Source organism: Hemiscyllium ocellatum, chromosome 9, assembly GCF_020745735.1.
Source record: "Hemiscyllium ocellatum isolate sHemOce1 chromosome 9, sHemOce1.pat.X.cur, whole genome shotgun sequence".
Lineage (NCBI taxonomy): Eukaryota > Metazoa > Chordata > Chondrichthyes > Orectolobiformes > Hemiscylliidae > Hemiscyllium > Hemiscyllium ocellatum.
In genome coordinates this window covers 55,381,550-55,396,426 of record NC_083409.1, presented here as the reverse complement: position 1 = coordinate 55,396,426, position 14,877 = coordinate 55,381,550, and the positions used below count along the sequence as shown (strand labels likewise).

Genomic DNA, 14,877 nt, shown 5'->3' with positions numbered 1-14,877 from the left:
TCCTGACCTCTCCGCCCCCACCCCACTCCGGCCTATCACCCTCACCTTGACCTCCTTCCACCTATCCCACCTCCATCGCCCCTCCCCCTAGTCCCTCCTCCCTACCTTTTATCTTAGCCTGCTTGGCTCTCTCTCTCTTATTCCTGATGAAGGGCTTATGCTCGAAACGTCGAATTCTCTATTCCTGAGATGCTGCCTGGCCTGCTGTGCTTTGACCAGCAACACATTTGCAGCACCTTTTAACTTTATACTTACGAGTTGCTCATTTGCATAAGTGAGATAGGTTTCATCCATGAGGTCAAATTTATCTCAGTGCATACTAACAACTAACCAAAGAGGCACAAGGTAGCAAATAATGTACCTAAATACAAATGAAATTGCTACCTCAAATTAGAAACCAGCTCCCAACTGAAATGGAAAACTGCACTAAGTGTTTGCTTTGAAGCCCCTGAGGTGTCACCAGTTTGCTCGCTAGGCAGAACTTGATGTCAGAAAACTGTGATTAGCTTCATTTGGTTTGTTTACAGTCTTTCCCTAATTTTCTCCTTTCTTTCCCCCTTCCCTTCTCCCCCTCCCCCCCATCACAGCCTCAATGTTATGATATTTGAAGTATTATCATTGTTTTCTTTACCTAGAAAATGAAAAAAAATGGACATGACATTTTCCCTGCATTCAAAGCAATTGCTAACACATTCTATTGAATTTATAGGGTCTATGGATTTAAGTATGTGCTTTTACTACTGTTATGAATTATGGCAAACTCTGCTTCCTTAGTTGCTTCTTCACACACTGGCAAATAAATATTAGCAAATACCAGACTGAGGCAGAATGCAAGTACAAAAAGGATTTTATGATTTTGAGGAATAGGATAGAATATCAAATGTGAATTAGCAGGTCTGTGTTCCCATTCCTGATTGCTATCCAACTGAGTGCCAATCATGCATGCTAAGTTCCCTATGGAAGAATAGTCTGTTGACACTTCCATTAAAGATAGTTAGTTGGGTGGAATTTCTGGAAATTGCAGTATTTGCAGAATTAAACCCCTTGGTGCCATACTTTTATGGAGAAAAAGTACTTTGTCAACCTTTTTTGGGTTTGGAGCTGAAGAGCAGTGTGTCTTAGGGACTGGGCTATAGTGACATAATAATCTGTTTTAACACACCTTATTGAATGCTCCTGTAAGAAGGTATTAAACTGTTCCATGCTTTTCCAAGGTGTGCGTTACAATTAAAAAAAACATTTCTGTATAGTAACATCCTTTAACCAACTCCAAAACAGATGAGAAATCCAGGATACTTTTGTTTGTCAATTATACAAACGATTTGAATGAGAGTATAGGAGACATGGTTAGTAAGTTTGTGCATGACACCAAGATTGGTGGTATAGTGGACATTGAAGATTATCTAAGAATACAAAGAGATCTTGATCAATTGGGTAGACCTGTAGAACAGACAGACATAGGAGTTCAGGTATATACTTCTTTGAAATTTGCATCATAAGTAGACAGGGTGGGTTAAGTATGCGTTTAGCACACTTGCCTTCATTGAGTATAGGAGTTGGGATGTCATGTTGAAGTTGTACAGGATGTTGGTGCTATCTCTTCTGGAGTACTGTGTGCACTTTTGGTCACCCTGTTATAGGAAGGATATTATTAAATTGGAAAGGCTTCAGTAAAGATTTACCAGGATGTTGCTGGGAGTGGAATGTTTTGAGTTATAAAAATAGGCTGGGTCTAACTTCACTAGGAGAGTGAGGGATGATCTAACTAAGGTTTAGAAGATCATGCAGGGCATAAATAAGATGAATAGCAAAGGTCTTTTCCCTATGGTGGTGGAGTTCAAAATTAGGGAGTATATTTTTAAGGGGAGAGGAGAAAGTTTTAAAAAAACATGAGGGGCAACTGTTGTTTTCTTACGCACAGAGTAGTTCATGTGTGGAATGAAATGCCAGAAGAAATGGTGGATGCAGGTACAGTTACAAAATCTAAAAGACATTTGGATAAGCACATGAATAGGAAAGGCTTGGAGGGATATGGACCAAATGCAGGCATATGGAATTAGTTTAGTTTGGGAACATGGTCAGTGTGGGCTAGTTGGACTGAAGGTCTATGCTGTTTCAATGCTGTGTGCCTCTATACTGAATGATAACATCATGGGGAGGAGGATAATACAACAAGAGTCACAGAGTACACAGTGAATTATGCAAGCCACCATCAATTTGTAATGTAAGTTCTAACTAACAATAGATAATTTTTCAGTGATATGATTAATGCAAGATGCATTAGTATAAGACTAGAACATCCAGTGGCATATTGTGTTACACATAAAACTCATGGCTATTAACGGTACAATGACTGGATAATAATTGGTCACAATGTGGTCTTAAGTTCAATTTTGGCTTTTGCAAATATTAGCAACATGCTCTGCATTCTCATGCATCTAACATCAAAGGAGAACTTTAAAATACTAAGTTTATTAATGCTACGAGTTCTCAAATTTCCTTCTATGTTTGATTTGTTTCAAGTCTCCTTAGCCACATTATGGCAGAGAGGTTAGGGTCTGTGCTTTCACTCTCAACCGATGCAATACACTTAAGGTCCTCGTGAAAACTCAGTCCTTCCCCAAATGGAGAGCAAGACCCTCAAACCTTAGTGGCAGTGTACCTCGGGACGAGGTTTATTACTTTGCCAATTCTGGAGTTATCCACAACAAAACAGCTTTTAGAGTAACAAAATTAATCTGTGAATGGGAAATCTGCATCAAGAGTTGCAAACCAGATTAATAAAGCTACAATTTTCAAATACCTACAACTGGACTCACACGGTGTATTTTATATATATTCAAACAATTAAGTTGTCAGAGTAAGTTGCAGTTATTCAGGAAATTGTAACTAGATTTGTTTAACAATTTGATTCTTGACCTTTTCTTTAATAGGGAGGATAAACCAATGGGAGGAAAAGTGTGATACATACATTCAAAATGGAGGACGTGCAAGGACATGATGGAAAAATGCTTTTATTTAACCAACATAAACAGGGAAAAGGTAATAACTTAAAACGGAATGGTATTTTTTTCCTCTAATGGTTGCATGCAAAACATTTGGGTGTATGACCTTTAGGAGACAAAGAAAACTCAAATAGGATACAATCATGATTTTCTGAATCCAGGTCAGTTCACATTGCACACTTTCAGTTAATAACTTGTTTGCATTAAGCAGGCACTTCCTGTTAGCAAGGTTCTCAAGAAAACCACCATCCTAGTAGCACGCTATGTTGCTTGGGCGCAAGACCCCTCAGTAAGGGAGACCGCATGCTCTTGCAGACTTCCCAGTCTTTCCATTCCCCCACCTCCAGAATCTGCTGGCATCTCAGATTCTCTCTCCAGACGGCTGATCTGCTCCTGACTCCTCCTGAGGGCCTCTTCCAGTTGTCCACGGAGTGCCTGTATAGCCAAAAGCTCGGCCTGCAGCGTATCTTCTCTGTCAGAGTTAAGTAAAGATGTGAATTTGGAGACAAATATCAACCGTGCCATATTATCACAAATAGTGCTTGATGAATGGACAATAGACAGAGGACTCAGTCACATGCACCCTTAGCTTGGAGGACTGCAGGGCACAATCATTATAAAACAATGTTGTTCTTTTTCACTCCATTTCCGCAATCTACTAACGTTGTATTAGGTCTGTGACAAATCATGTTTCCCTTTCCATTACCTGAAGTATTGGTGAATCACAGCAGTTCCATGGCCATTTAACACTCTCAGTGGGATGGCAGGCACTGTCCAGGTTCTATCCAAAGTCAAGTACTAGATAAGTACAGAGGGCTCTCTCACTAGGTAGGGGAAATGAGGCCCAGTGATGTGGGTGGTGGTGGTGGTGGTGAGGGGTAGACAGACCAGATGTGGACAGGGAGTCCTTTGAAGAATGCACACCTCTGTCCTCTCTGTCCAAATGTGATCTCTTGATTACCCTTCTGACCCCAAATTTTTCCTGCCAGCCTCAAAATTCCAGCAAGGCATCCTTAACCTCTGTTCGGGAGAATGTGAATGTACCCTCTTCAGCAGGGAAAATTACAGGTTCAACCCACTTGCTGGTGTAAAACTGTAAAATTCTGTCTTAATTACAGTGTTGATTTTAGGAGTCAGAGTGAACTGGAAGGGAAAAGAGGTCCGAATTAAGAACTACCAAACAATGGACTGAAGTTTGGCTTTGCAACACAGACGAGATTATGAACCAGATCAGATTTTGCCAAGAAATACAGCTTGTAGTTGACGATAATGTGAATTTATTGGGGTCAAGAAACATGGTAAACCATATTTTGAACCCTGTAACAATGACATCAAATATATTAGCAAAACCAAAATAACTTCAACAACAAGAAAGTTGCAGACCAGATGAATTGCCTAATGGTGTTTTTTTTTAAAGTGTCAAATAAAAGGTACAGGGAATCACAGCTCACTGGCACATGAAGACACACAATTCTTCAATTCTCATTCTGAATATTTACACACCAAATCAGCAATAAAATGGCTCACTGGTGCAGATATCTGAAAAGTTCTATACAAGTTAGATTAACGAAATGCTAGAATATTGCTTATTTTTGGATGTCCTGAAAAAAAATAACAAGCTGTGACTCATCCTTTGAATAAAAAAAAAGCACGATGGAACAATGCTCTTATTTGACTAACACAAGTGGGGAGAAGAAAATAACAGAAAATAACAATTTTCTTTCCCTCTGAGGGATGCGTGCAGCACATTGTGGATCATAACCTTTAGGAAACAGAAGGAAACCCATAACAGTCATGATTTTCTGAATTCAGGTCAATTAACTTGCAGATGCTTAGTTAATAAGTATTAAACATTCAGTTTGCAGCAAGCAGACATTTCCTTTTTATCAACATTTGCAAGGCAACCACATTCCCATGCTGTGCTGTACCAGCACACAGTTAACAGTCATTCACTGAGGTTATTTGCTACAACATACAGATTAAGAGCAATGTTTGACAGGATGGCAAAAATAACAGCCAGACATCATAAATGATGCATGTGGTATTCAATGCTTTACATGGGTTAATTTTAATGATTTCACTTTTTTAGTAAGTGGAGCAGAAACATACAAAAAGTATCCATTTTTAGAAATTCAAGGAATCAAATTGAACACCACTCATTTCCAAAAGGTGGTAGCTAGCACTAATTAGATATTGATGCAGAAATGCAAAATCATACAATCAATCTCAAGGCATACACACATGCATACAGGACTGTATATGTTCTGCGTTCTTCCAGGTCCTTATCTTACCTGTCAGTTTGATTGTGGAATTTAACAAGACTGATGTAGAGTTGTCGTTCAGATCTAAGAGCTTCACTCAATCGTAACTGTTCCTGAACTTGCTCTTCGAGGGCCCAGATCAGCTGCCAGTAAACAACAGCAAGCGTATGATTTAGGAATAAATAGCATACTACTTCAAGGAATGAAATAGATTATTAAATATTGATATTCATTTGAAACATTTATAACTTTCACAATTAAGATTTGAGTGGTCTTAACAGGTGCATGTGGGAAGGATGTTTCTCAGTGCAACATTCTAGAATCAATCACTGGTTCAAAATAAGGCAGTCATTTATTTAGGACAGATAAGCATAAGTTTTTCTCAGAGTTGAGAGTTGTTGGAATCCTCTTCTGCCAAAGATGATGCAAGCGGAACGTTGATTATTTTTAAACTTAGAGGTCATTCCTGATGAAGGGCTCTTGCCCATAATGCTAATTCTCCTGCTCCTCGGATGCTGCTGACCTACTGTACCTTTCCAATGCCACACTCTCTTGATAAGCGGAGTGAAAGGTATTGTGGATAGGCAGAAATATGGAATAATCAGATCAGTCATGATTTTATGAAATGATGGAGTAAAGTCAAGGGGCCTCCTCTTAATTTAAATATCTGTTCAAATGTCAGTGCTGAATTTTCACATTTTCAGCTCGAACACTAGAACATTATAATCGGTTTTTCAGCTTACATGTTAGGGAGGGAATTATTTATTCACTTTCAATGATTACCCAGAAAACCTTGCTAGAAATACACATATGAAAAGTGAGATGAAGCTTGGTTGTGATACCCACTTTACCATGTAACTGAATAATATGCAGACATTCATTGTCAAGGCGTATGTAAATAATAGCTGATTGGTAGAGCACCAGCAGGCAACCAATATCTGTAGACAATACCAGTGTATAGGGGGAAAACTAGATGGTTTTTGGAACAGTTAAGAAATTGGAAAGAAAATCAAGATAATAGATACATTGCGACCGCCATATCCATGGACGTGGTTTCTGCTGTCTCAGTTACCAGCGGTTTACCACTGCCCAAACATATTACGTGGAACATTCCAGAACCAGGACCTGCCAGGAAGGTAAACTTCCCATTTAAATGAATGGGCTCGCTACTATCCGAGGTAGGTCTTACAACGTATTCTCCGTGGGTACAGGAACTACTATGTTTAAAAAGTAGACAAATAACCAATACATTCCTGATGGGTTTAAAAGAATCATTTCTGCCTTCTTTTTTAGTGCTCTCAAACATCTATCAGTTTCAAATATGATCGAGGTTGAATTGACATAGATTTCTCATCGGTGCTGGAAATTTTGCAATATCCACTCACTCTTGACCCAGTCAGCACTGTTGAGTTTTGCTTTCTTCATTCTTGGAATACTAGTACCGCAAAGTCTAACACTTGTCCATCTCTTAACTAACAGTTAAAGACCAAGAAAGGATGGCAGATTTTAAATGAGATGGGTTTTTAACGATAATTGATGATGCTTTCATATTAACTATCACAGTTGAGTAACTTTCAAATTTTTTTTTGAACTTCAATTTATGAGGTTAATTTCAACTCCATCAGTTTATGTGGTTGATTTGAAGCCTTGATCCCACAGCATTATTCTGGGCCTCTGAATTACTAATCCAGTGTCATTACCATCATGTTGCCATTTCTCTCCAACGATATAAAGCAAATTACCTTATTACTAGATTAGCACTGCTTTACTTGGGAAAGGTTTTGTTTAAAAGCTACTCATGCGTCCTAACAGCATTTACTCATTCTGAAGTCGAATTCTAGGACCAACCTTACAATTATCTGCCAATTATTTTCAGGTCAGTTTCTTATGTGCATGACCTTTGACTTGTTAATAAGCAGGAAATGATCTAGTTGCTATTTAGCATAAATCAGAAGAGTCATAACCCAACAAAGTTAACTTAAACCATGCATTAAATTATCACTACATTTTCCATTATACTTCCCTGCACAGATGTACATGCACATATAAATACCTGATGGTGCTTCTTCCTTATGTTTTCCTGTGTAGATGACTCCATTTCTGCCACATGTTCCCTCAAGACCAGGAGCTCCTGCTTATGCCTCTCCATGTCTGGAGATTCACATTGCTGTACCTGTTGCATTTGCAGATCCTATGGCAGAACAAGACAAACATTACTATTTCAACTTTGCAGCAATCCATCTGTTAAATCACAAATAGCACCAAGCCTGGTGTATATACATCCAGATATGGGTGTAGCATATGATCAATGGTTCAAGGTTTTATGTATAAATATGCTGGCAGACTTATAAAACCATTCACATGAGGTTTTACTCGTCTTCTAAAATGTCTTCATTAGCTACATGACAGCTGAACAAGATCTTCTCAAATAGGCAAGAGATAGGATGTCTTTCCTCTATCCTAGGAATCCAGGTTTGGTTTCAGTCCAGATTGACTGAATGGATAGTTCATTTATCTGTTGACCATGGAAGTCCCTTATGAAATCAGTCTGCACAAGTCTTACTGTACACCTCCTAATTAGAATGTGTTCAGAGTGCAAAGTTGCTCCTAACTTACCATAATATAATACCCTCATTAACTGACAGGTGACTATAAGAGTGATCACAAAGGGTAAAATCACAAAAATCACATGATCTTCTTGAAGCTGGTCTTCCATTTATGTCAAAAAGCTAACTTCTGCATAAATCACATCAGACCTTAGTACACTCCTCATTGATAGGAATGTTGCTTGAGAGAACTTCTGTCTCCACAGTCTGACATTGGAACTCTCTTCCCTGGTTGGACAGTACAGATTGCAGTCTGGTCAGCTCAAGCTGAGAAATAATAAACACAAACCACAGTCAGACATATGCCCTCATATCATATATCAAGTATGGAGGCTGGTAAAATTTAAAAACACTCAAAACTTGAGAATATTTCACTTGACCATCTCTAACCCAAAATATGGTCACATTTTTTGCCAATACTCATGATTCACTCCAAGTCCCAAAATTTACCATTCTTTTTAGGTTGCAGTTCCTGATACCTGTAAGCATGTGCACTAGCAACAACATATTTAAATAAAGAGTGATAAATACCTAGCAAACACTGACAAATGAAAACATGATAAAAAAGTATATCGGTGAAGTGAAAAGGGTTAAACATTTAAAACTGTTTTAAAAGTCAGCTTTGCATTCTATATATGTATTGTATAGTCTGAAAGGTATTGGAGGTGAGGGCACGGAATCAGCACTCATTACAGATTCACCGATGCCAATAATTTTTTTTTAATACTTATGATTCAAGTAGGAAAGTTAAATATCACCCACAATGCAAAACACTAAAGATGAAAAGAGTAGGGTGGAACCCAGTTTCAAAGAGTCATAATGGACTCAAAACATTAACTCAGTTTTTCCCTCCAGAGATGCTGCCAGAGCTGAACTTCTCCAGGGCTGCTTCCTTTTATTTCAGATATTGCGACACCCACAGTATATTCCTTTTGTCTAAAATTAAGGAGCAATTTAACTAAAGCTAAATAAGTTTGAGAAAGTTGACAAATTGCAAATCATTTTCTCGTTTGGAGACCTTGAGAATGAATAAATTAGATTGTGACTGGCTTATTTAGTCTTTATTCCATACACAAAGATATGCACATCATGAAATTTGCTGCAGATTGCTCGATCAGCTGCAAAGTCACCAGAACATCTTCCTTTCTTGCCCTGAAGTTTACCCTTCCTATTCTGAGCATGTTTTCTTTTTTTTTCAACTCAGTTTCTTTAGTTCTTCATTCTGCAGCTCAAATTTGGAGAGTACAAAGTTAAAATCACACAGCACCAGGTTATAGTCCAACAGGTTTAGATTAGAATCCCTATAGTGTGGAAACAGGCCCTTCAGCCCAACAAATCCATACCGACCCTCTGAAGAGTAACCCACCCAGACCCATTCCCCATATTCATCCCTGGCTATGGGCAATTTAGCATGACTAATTCACCTAATCTGCACATCTTTGGAGTGTGGGAGGAAACCTGAGCACCCAGAGGAAACCCACTCAGACACGTGGAGAATGTGCAAACTCCACACAGTCAGTTACCCAAGGCAGGAATTGGATCTGGCGCTGCGAGGCAGCAGTGCTAACCACTGAGCCACCATGCCGCCCCATCTTTTAGAATGACCACGGTGGATTCAGTTCTTTCATATGTAAATCCCAGAACGTTTTTTAAAAGTTACATTCTCAAATACAGATTTACACATGAAATAACTGAAACCAACATAGTCATTCTAAAAGATGAGAGACTTAACGAACAATCCAGGTCTTTTTCAATATATAATTTCAGTTGCATCACACTGTAAACTTTTGCTATAAATTCTGTGTTTTATGATCTTATTCTCCACAACCAACTGATGAAGGAGTAGCATTCCGAAAGCTAGTGGTTCCAAATAAACCTGTTGGACTAAAACTTGTGTTGTGTGATTTTTAAACTTTGTACACGTCAGTTCAACACCAGCACCTTCAAATCAAATTTGGAGAGAAAACTTACTTGCTCGACTTCTTAATAGGATGAATTTCTCCTACTTTGTTCTGAGTAACAGAGCTGGATGGATATTGATCTGGCTTTGGAACTTGATTTGCCTGAATGCCTGTCAGATTTTGTCTCACATCTCATGCTACTTAACATCAGAGGGTTGATGCTTTCCAACAATCTTTAAACTCTTAAAATCTAAGCTTTAGTTTCCTGTTTTTAATTTTCCACACCAATTTCTTCCCATTTTTCCTTAAGGTACCTCCTGTTCTTTATTTGAATTATTATAAAGTACTGGCAGTTATTTGTTCATGAAGCATCAGAATCTCATTCAACATCCACATATACATATTTTCCAGTAGGATATTTGGACAGTTATCAGGAGTGGGCAACCTAGGTGAGTTTCTTCCACTTGGCTAACAGTCAAAATTAACTATAGTGAGATCACATCCTTCCCATAGGAATTTTTGATTCAAATTTGTATTTCAAGAACTCTATGTCTGCATTAAAGTCATGAATCTCCCACATTACCATGCCGAAGATGACATTTGAACCAAAATGTTCTAAAGGCAAAACTTTTAATGCACCCCAAACCTGGAAACCTCAGACTATTTCACTAACCTCAATACTGCAATGTTAAAACCCTAGTTATATGAAAACCCACCCTAGTTTCTTTCTCTTTCCTCAAAGCAAGCTGCAATTCCTCTTTTATCTGGTCCAGCTCAATCTGCTTGATATCTTCTGGTTCTGGGTCAGCCATTGCTTCATCTCCATCTAAAGTTGGCTGTTCTGCTGTTAAGACAGAAAGATGTGGTTAATTTACAGACTGTGCAACACATTGGAAACAACCTACAGGAATTAACTCACAATAGGATTGTTGCTTCTTACATATTGTGCATTGGGAAGACAGTAGTAGAGATGAGTGACCTCGATACTGACATATAGCATCTTGCATTTTCTAGTAGCTTGAAGGTAATGATTAGTTCAATCTATTTCATTCAGTAATCCACCCCTGTTTCAGCACAAAACCAACTGGAAATTTCAGTGAAGCCACATTGTTTCCCTGATCAACTGCAATCCTTGCGTAATTTGTGTTCTAGCCTTTGTTGTGATCCCAGCCAATGATATTACTGGATAAGTCTGATCCCAGACTGAAATCTGGCTTGGTTGATTTTTTTTTGATTTTAATAAGGTAGTCTCTCATTAGAACACAAGCACACAATGTTGTAGATTTGGTTGCAACAATAGAACAAATTCATCAAGCAAATGGAATAAAAATAAAATAGAATAAACCAGCTTATTTACATACAGCAAAATCTTAAAGATTTTGCAAAACACAATAATTAATAACCTCAGTCACCCAAAATGTCCTTTTACAAATCCCAAAAATGCTCTTTACAATACATTAGAGAAAAATCACCTTTTTGAACACGACTAGAAGATTACTTTGACAGTAACTCCAACTCCCAGTTTGGAAAATCTGACAGCCGTTTCCTGGAGCTTTTACACATCAGTTTAAATGTTCTCAACTTTAAGAAATTTCTTCAGGATTTTATCAAAGCACTTCTTGTCTGGATCAAAATCCTTACTTTTATATTCACTCATCACATGTGGGTATCACTGACCGGTCAGCATTTATTATCCGTCTTAGTTGCCTTTGAAAAGGTGGTGGTGAGTAGTCTTGAACTAATTCTGCCATGTCTTTCAAGTGGTCGTGGATTTGGAAGATGCTGTCTGATGGTCTTTGGTGAATTTTTGCAGTGCATCTTGTGGGTAACGCACACTGCTACTAGTGAGATGGAGGGAATGGATGTCTGTGCATGCGGTGCCCATCTAGCAGGCTGTCTTGTCTTAGATGGAGTCAAGCTTCTTGAGTGTTGTTAGAGTAGCACCCATCCAGACAGGTGGGGAAGATTTTATCACACTCCTGATTGGTGTCTTGATGATGATGGACAGGCTTTGGAAAGTCAGGAGTGAGTTACTTACTGCAGTATGCCGAGCTTCTGACCTGCTCTTGTAACCACTGTATCTATGTGTCAAATCCAAATTGAGCTTCTGGACAATGGTAACCCCAGGATGTCGATAGTGTAGATTCAGCAACAGTAACACCATTGAATGACAAGGGGTAGTGATTAAACTACATTACTGGAGATGGTTATTGCCTGGCATTTGTTACTGGCAAATGTTACTATCCACTGGTCAGCTCGAGGCTGGATATTGTCCAGATCTTATTGCATTTGAACATGGACTGCTTCAATATCTGAGAAGTCATGAATGATGCTGCACATTGCACAACCATTGGTGAACATCCTCACTTCTAATCTTATAATGGAGGGGAGGTCATTGATGAAGCAGCTGAAGGTAGTTGGGCTTAGGACACTACCCTGAGGGCCTCCTGCAGAGATGTCCTGGAGCTGAGATGACCTCCAACAAACACAACTATCTTCCTATTTGCCAGGCAAGACTCCAGCCAGCACAGAATTTGCTCCTGATATCCATTGATGCCAGTTTTGCACAGGTCCTTGGTGCTAAACTCGGTCGAATGCAGCCTTGATGTCACTCTCACCTCATCTCTAGAATTCACTTCTATTGTCTATGTTTCAACCTAGGCTGTAATGAGGTCAGGAGCTGAGTGGCTCTGGCAAAACCCAAACTGGACGTCAATTTGCAGGTTATTGCTGAGTAGGTGCTGCTTCATAGCACTGCTGATGACACTGTCCATCACTTTACTGATGATCGAGAATAGACTGATGGGGTAGTAATTGATCAGGTTTGATTTGTTTTGCTTCTTGTTTGCAGATCATACCTGGGCATTTTTCCACTTTATTGGGTGGCTACCGGTGTTGTAGTGTACTGGAAGAACTTCACTTAAGGGAGTAACACGTTCGGGAGCACAAATCTTCTGGCAGAATGTTGACAGGACCCACAATTTTTGCATGTTCCAGTGCCTCCAAACATTTATCTTAATACCAAATGGAGTGAATTGAATTGTGAGAAGACTGGGATCTGAGATGCTTGGGACCACTGGAGAAGGCGGAGATGGATCATCCACTTGGCACATCTGGTTGATGATTACTGCAAATGCTTACACCACATCTTTTGCGCTGATGTGCTGAGCTCTTTTACCACTTAGGAAGGGGATATCTGTGCAGCCTCCTCCTCCAGTGGTAAGGTAACCTATTTTCCACTTGCTTTCTCAAGGACGCTGCTTTACACCTCCATCCAAGATGTCTGCAAACCTGCCCCTAACTGAAATTCAAACAGAACCTTTTTTTTCCATTTGGCTATGGGTATTTTCACTGAACTCAATAAAGTCCAGAAGCCTTTATTGAAACATGTTTCATATGTTGTTTAACATGATCAATAATACACCCTGTTACTGTAATAAAAAAAACCCTATTCGTCCTACAGGCTAATATTGAAAAGAAATAACCACGGCAACAAAATTGCTTACAAGTTGATCATTAATCTCTTCAAACACAAAAAAAAACCACATGGCCTTATTATAAAACTCAAAAGTTTTAAAAAGATATTAAAATATATATAAATTACCCACCCTACATAACTGAAAATGTGTTGCTGGAAAAGCGCAGCACGTCAGGCATTCCTGATGAAGGGCTTATGCCCGAAACGTCGGATCTCCTGTTCCTTGGATGCTGCCTGACCTGCTGTGCTTTTCCAGCAATACATTTTCAGCTCTGAGCTCCAGCATCTGCAGACCTCACTTTCTCCTCACCCTACATAACTGCATGAAAACTAGAAATTCTGACCAAACAATGCAGCAGAGTAGGCCCAACTGCATCAAAGAGACATTTCCCACTTTCTTTACTCAATACTTTTAGATGTTAAACTAGCAGCTGAAGTCTATTTAATGCTGACCAAAGGACATCGGAGCATTCTAGATGTGATTGTTGCTCTTGTTTTAGCCACTTCCTTTATCACTGAAGTTTTACAGTTTATATAAATTTTGAATTCAGCTAGTAACATGAGAATTCAATATTGATAATGATGACGACTTCTATTTTGCTATCATGACAATACAGAGATGCAATAGTCATAATTCTATTAAGGACATAGTGAAGAAAAGTTATTTTGTGTTTGTTAAGAAGCTAAAAGCCTACGAATCTCACTTAATTTCACTTACCTTCCCTTCCATTTGCTTTCTGCTGAGTGTCGATAGGCTCAGAAGCTTCCATTTTCTCAGTTTGGAAGGCAGGCTCATTCTTGCTCTGATAATCCTGCACCAGCTCCTGAACAGAAACAGCTCAGATTAGTTGTTTGGAAATAATTACCACTCCAAGTAAAATACTCTCAGCTGATCACCAAAGTTAATTTTTTTATAAAATATCTCAATGCGTTTTAAACCACAACACAGTGACAGAATCTGGTATGAAAGCTAAGATGCTCCAGGCAGGATGGATATCCCAAGAAATCTCATGTGGCACTTCTTGATTAACCAATAAATCTATAGTTCAGGAAATATGTGCTACTTACATCTGTGCCCTTCTAAAGTACAGAACATACACCTGAAACAGGTGAAAAGTGCAGCTCTGCTCTCAAGTAAAAGATGAATTAACCTTTGGCCTAAATATTTTAAGATTCCTCCATCAAGTGTACTTCTCGAGCTGCTGACATATTTTGGGATGTATTTACTTGAATATTATCATTGCTCCAGTATCTGATCCAACCGGTTATTCTTTGTGTGAAAGTGAATGTGTACGAGCAGCTAATGTTTCATTTTGCTTTGTGGCAAGAGAGGGAGAGCGAGTGAGCCCCAGAGCATACGAGAGAGAGCAAGCGAGCCTGTCTATTTATGCTATCCATGCCCCTCATGATTTTATAAACCTCTTTAAGATCACTCCTCAGCCTCTGATGCTCCAGGGAAAATAGCCCCAGCCTATTCAGCCTCTCCCTATAGCTCAGATCTTCCAACCCTGGCAACATCCTTGTAAATCTTTTCTGAACCCTTTCAAGTTTCATAATACCCTTCTTATAGAAGGGAGACCAGAATTGCATGCAGTATTCCAAACATGACCTCCCAACTCCTGTACT

At 39.0% G+C, this 14,877-nt stretch overlaps 1 protein-coding gene across 11 annotated transcripts in view; it reads right to left on the bottom strand.

The window, feature by feature from the left end:
• pde4dip (phosphodiesterase 4D interacting protein) overlaps positions 1 to 14,877 on the bottom strand; it is a 465,593-nt gene that overhangs the window by 114,412 nt on the left and 336,304 nt on the right. For 10 of the 11 annotated variants that reach the window (XM_060830337.1, XM_060830338.1, XM_060830339.1 and 7 more), the window contains 6 exons: positions 13,970 to 14,075; positions 10,490 to 10,617; positions 8,023 to 8,139; positions 7,320 to 7,457; positions 5,297 to 5,409; positions 3,347 to 3,477 (listed from right to left, as the gene is read on the bottom strand). In XM_060830337.1, coding sequence (XP_060686320.1) covers positions 3,347 to 3,477; positions 5,297 to 5,409; positions 7,320 to 7,457; positions 8,023 to 8,139; positions 10,490 to 10,617; positions 13,970 to 14,075 — 733 coding nt within the window. The remainder of the gene's footprint in view (positions 1 to 3,346; positions 3,478 to 5,296; positions 5,410 to 7,319; positions 7,458 to 8,022; positions 8,140 to 10,489; positions 10,618 to 13,969; positions 14,076 to 14,877) is intronic. The other variant, XM_060830331.1, reaches the window with a different exon arrangement.